The sequence below is a fragment of the Meleagris gallopavo genome (assembly GCF_000146605.3).
Source record: "Meleagris gallopavo isolate NT-WF06-2002-E0010 breed Aviagen turkey brand Nicholas breeding stock chromosome 22 unlocalized genomic scaffold, Turkey_5.1 Chr22_random_7180001957895, whole genome shotgun sequence".
In the NCBI taxonomy this organism is placed as follows: Eukaryota; Metazoa; Chordata; class Aves; order Galliformes; family Phasianidae; genus Meleagris; species Meleagris gallopavo.
Window position 1 is genome coordinate 1 of NW_011100124.1, and position 3484 is coordinate 3484.

At 52.2% G+C, this 3484-nt stretch overlaps 1 protein-coding gene across 1 annotated transcript; it reads left to right on the forward strand.

The window, feature by feature from the left end:
• The first annotated feature begins 349 nt into the window (after positions 1-349).
• On the forward strand, positions 350-940 carry LOC109364214 (olfactory receptor 14J1-like). The gene has a single exon (XM_019610851.1). The coding sequence runs from the start codon at positions 350-352 to the stop codon at positions 938-940; it is 591 nt and encodes a 196-aa protein (XP_019466396.1).
• The last annotated feature ends 2544 nt before the right edge of the window (positions 941-3484 follow it).

A 3484-nucleotide genomic window follows, 5' to 3' on the forward strand; every position in this document is an offset into this window, starting at 1 on the left:
GCAGATGCCAACAGCAGCTCCATCAGCGAGTTCCTCCTGCTGGCGTTGACAGACACGCGGCAGCTGCAGCTCCTGCACTTCTGGCTCTTGCTGGGCATCTACCTGGCTGCCCTCCTGGGCAACGGCCTCATCAGCACAGCCGTAGCCTGCCACCACCGCCTGCACACCCCCATGGACTTCTTCCTGCTCAATCTCGCCCTCCTCGACCTGGGCTGCATCTCCACCACTCTCCCCAAAGCCATGGCCAATGCCCTCTGGGACACCAGGGACATCTCCTATGCAGGATGTGTTGTTCAGACCTTTCTGTTTGTCTTTCTTTTTTTCTGCAGAATACTCTGTCCTTGTTGTCATGTCCTATGACCGCTACGTTGCCATCTGCAAGCCCCTGCACTACGGGACCTTGATGGACAGCAGAGCTTGTGCCACCATGGCAGCAGCTGCCTGGGCCACTGGGCTTCTCCATGCTCTGCTGCACACTGCCAATACATTTTCACTGCCTCTCTGCCAAGGCAATGCTGTGGATCAGTTCTTCTGTGAAATTGCCCAGATCCTCAAGCTCTCCTGCTCTGGTTCTTACCTCAGAGAATTTGGACTTACCATATTTAGTGCCTTAATCTTTTTTGCTTGTTTTGTTTTTGTTGTGCTGACCTATGTGCAGATCTTCAGGGCTGTGCTGAGGATGCCCTCTGAGCAGGGTCGGCACAAAGCCTTCTCCACGTGCCTCCCTCACCTGGCTGTGCTCTCCCTGTTTGTCAGCACTGCCATATTTGCCTATCTGAAGCCACCCTCCATCTCCTCTGCATCCTTGGACCTGGTTGTGGCAGTCTTATACACAGTCATACCCCCAGTAATGAACCCCCTCATTTACAGCATGAGGAACCAGGAGCTGAAGGATGCTCTCAGGAAACTTTTTGGAGATATATTGCTTTGGCATCAGTAACATGCTCAGCACGTGACTCTCAGAAATTCAGGAAAAGCTCGGATCACCTTTATTTCACCTCTTCCACCATCCCTCCCTGTTTGTTGTCCGTATGATAATTTTAATTTCAATAAAGCCATGCTGTTCATCACATTTCTTCTTTATTTTCCACCTTTGATTCTGGTGCTCCCTCTCTGCTGCCTTTGAGTTGTGCTTCTGCTTCCCTGGAGCCACGGCAATGGGCAGCAGCAGGATGTGGTCTTTTCAGTGCTGCACTTGTTCTGTTCCCAACTGCTCTCTTGTGTCCTTGCATTTGTGTCAGCTTTCAGTTCTGGTGCAATTGGTGACAGCGCTGTTGTCTCTATGGTGGCATCCCTGTGGCTGCAGGCAGGGCAGGCAGTGTGCAGCACTGTGCCACAGATGGTCTCCCTGCTGGGACCATTATAAAAGAAGGGGCTGCATAGGGCAGGGCCAGAAACCTGAACGCCTCTTCCAAAGCTGTGCCAGGAATACAGCCAAGGAGTTGCCTTCAGGAAACTCCTCTAGCTTTCTTGGTGTTCAGAATGGTTCACAGTCCCAGGGTGAGGAGCAAAGGACGGACAAGTGCTCCCTTCTTGGTTGTACATGGCCTAGCAAACAGTAACTGGTATTGAACATGACTGTGTGGGACTGTCCCTGCTGCAGTGGGGCTGATGGCAGATGTCATCCAGGAGAGGAATCAGGAGCAGCCTGGATATGCCAGGGGATCTCCAAGGGACAGTGTTAGAGTCTTAGAGGGCAGTGATTGCTTCCTTATGCAATGACAGACCATTGATCCAAAGAAACAGGGGAAGCTGGGGAGCCCACAGGCGATTGAGGGCTCTGCAGTGATGCTGCTGAGCCAGCAGGGCAGATGGAGAGGGACTCAGCAGTAGAGATCCCATCCAGCTGGGACTGCCTCCCCCCCTGAGCAGCACAGGGTCAGCCTGATGTCCCAGGACACCACGGCTTCCTCCCTCTGCAGAGCAGCTCCACCAGCTCAGGGCCCTGCACAGAGCATGGGGAGGGAAGCAGGAGGGAACGGGGAGCTGCCAGGCCAGCACGGACACACTGCCCTGGGCAAGGCTCTCTGGGAGGATGGCATGGCCTGGAGAGAGGCTATGGAGCATTGCTGTGTGTTCAGGGGTGGATGGATGAGAAGGAACACGCTCTGCTTGCCCTCCTACTGCAGGCGGCTGCTCCAGAGAGGACCCGCAGCCCGCACCTGGATGGAGCTCTGCCACCCGCCTTGCCCTCCCCTCTCCAGTGCTGTCACTGCTGATGCACTCAATGACCTCCCAGTGCTGCCGGCCGGCACATCTTCCAGGGGCCATTCAGGTGCTGCAGTGACAGTGACCTCACATGGCCACTCCAGCCACCTGTCCTCAGCCTGCCTCTCCCTTGCTCCTCTGCCCTGTCCTGTCCCTGCTGGGATGAGTGGTGTAGGGATGCGCTTCCTGTCCCCACGTCGACTCCTTCCAGCTGCCGGCCCGGCGGGCTCCTGGGGTACTGATAGTGGACTTGATGGTGTGGAGCAGAGTCCAGAGAGAAAAGGTGATGTGAAGCAGCATTTGTGCAGTGGTGGCCTCCATGTTCATTTTGCAAGTGAGAACTTGTGCTCAGTGTGCTTGTGGCCTGGAGCTTCTATTCCAGCGTTGTCTGCATTGGTCATGGCACAGGAACGACGTTTCATAGACCAGCTGTGATGGAGTTAACTAGATCTATCTATGCCTGTGACAGGGGGACAGTAGGCCCCTGGCCCCGCCCCCTCGGCCCCACAAAATGGGAAGGAAAAGGGAAAAGGGATAGGGAGATGGGCTCCAGGAAGGAAAATAAATAAATAAATAAATAAATAAATAAATAAATAAATAAATCAGTGTCAATGATCTATGGGGGAAAACTCATTTTACTATGATATCGGAATGCAAGATAACACAATATAATACAATCTAATTGAAATTGAGATTTATAAATCAAATAAGATTGGACAGAGAGAGTTTCTGAGACTGAGTCAAACCTGAAAAGCTTGGAACGGCTCGGAAAGCACCTCCAGTACCCACTGCCAGGCCGTAAGAGACCGCCCCACCCGGAAGGGCCGGATCCCACAACTTCCATCATGTGCAGGGATCGATGCCTGGAATTGGAGCATTAACACTTTAACTCCCAGTGCACTACGTGGTGGTATGATGTGGAATACAGAAAACCAAAAAACACAAAGCTGTGAAACGGTTAGTAAACATGGAGTAAAGTGTGAGGAAAACACAGAGAAAGGTATCAGTCCACCTGGAGAAGAGTAAGAGTAAACCCAGAATAAAGAGTGTGCAAACGTTGTGTAAAGTGTGAGTAAAACCCAGAGAAAACAGTGAGTAAACCAGGAGCTGAGTAAACTCAGAACCAAGTGTGTTAAAAGCCCGGAGTAAAGTGTCAGTAGGACCGGAAGAGAGAGCGTGCACACCTGGAGTAGGGTGTCAGTAAAACCTGGAGAAAAGTGTGAGTAAACCCAGAATAAAGTTGAGTAAAGTTAGAAGACAAGTTGGAGTAAACCCT

What these genes read in the sequence shown, in the direction of transcription:
- LOC109364214 (XM_019610851.1), top strand. Translation starts at nt 350, where the DNA reads ATGTCCTATGACCGCTACGTTGCCATCTGCAAGCCCCTGCACTACGGG.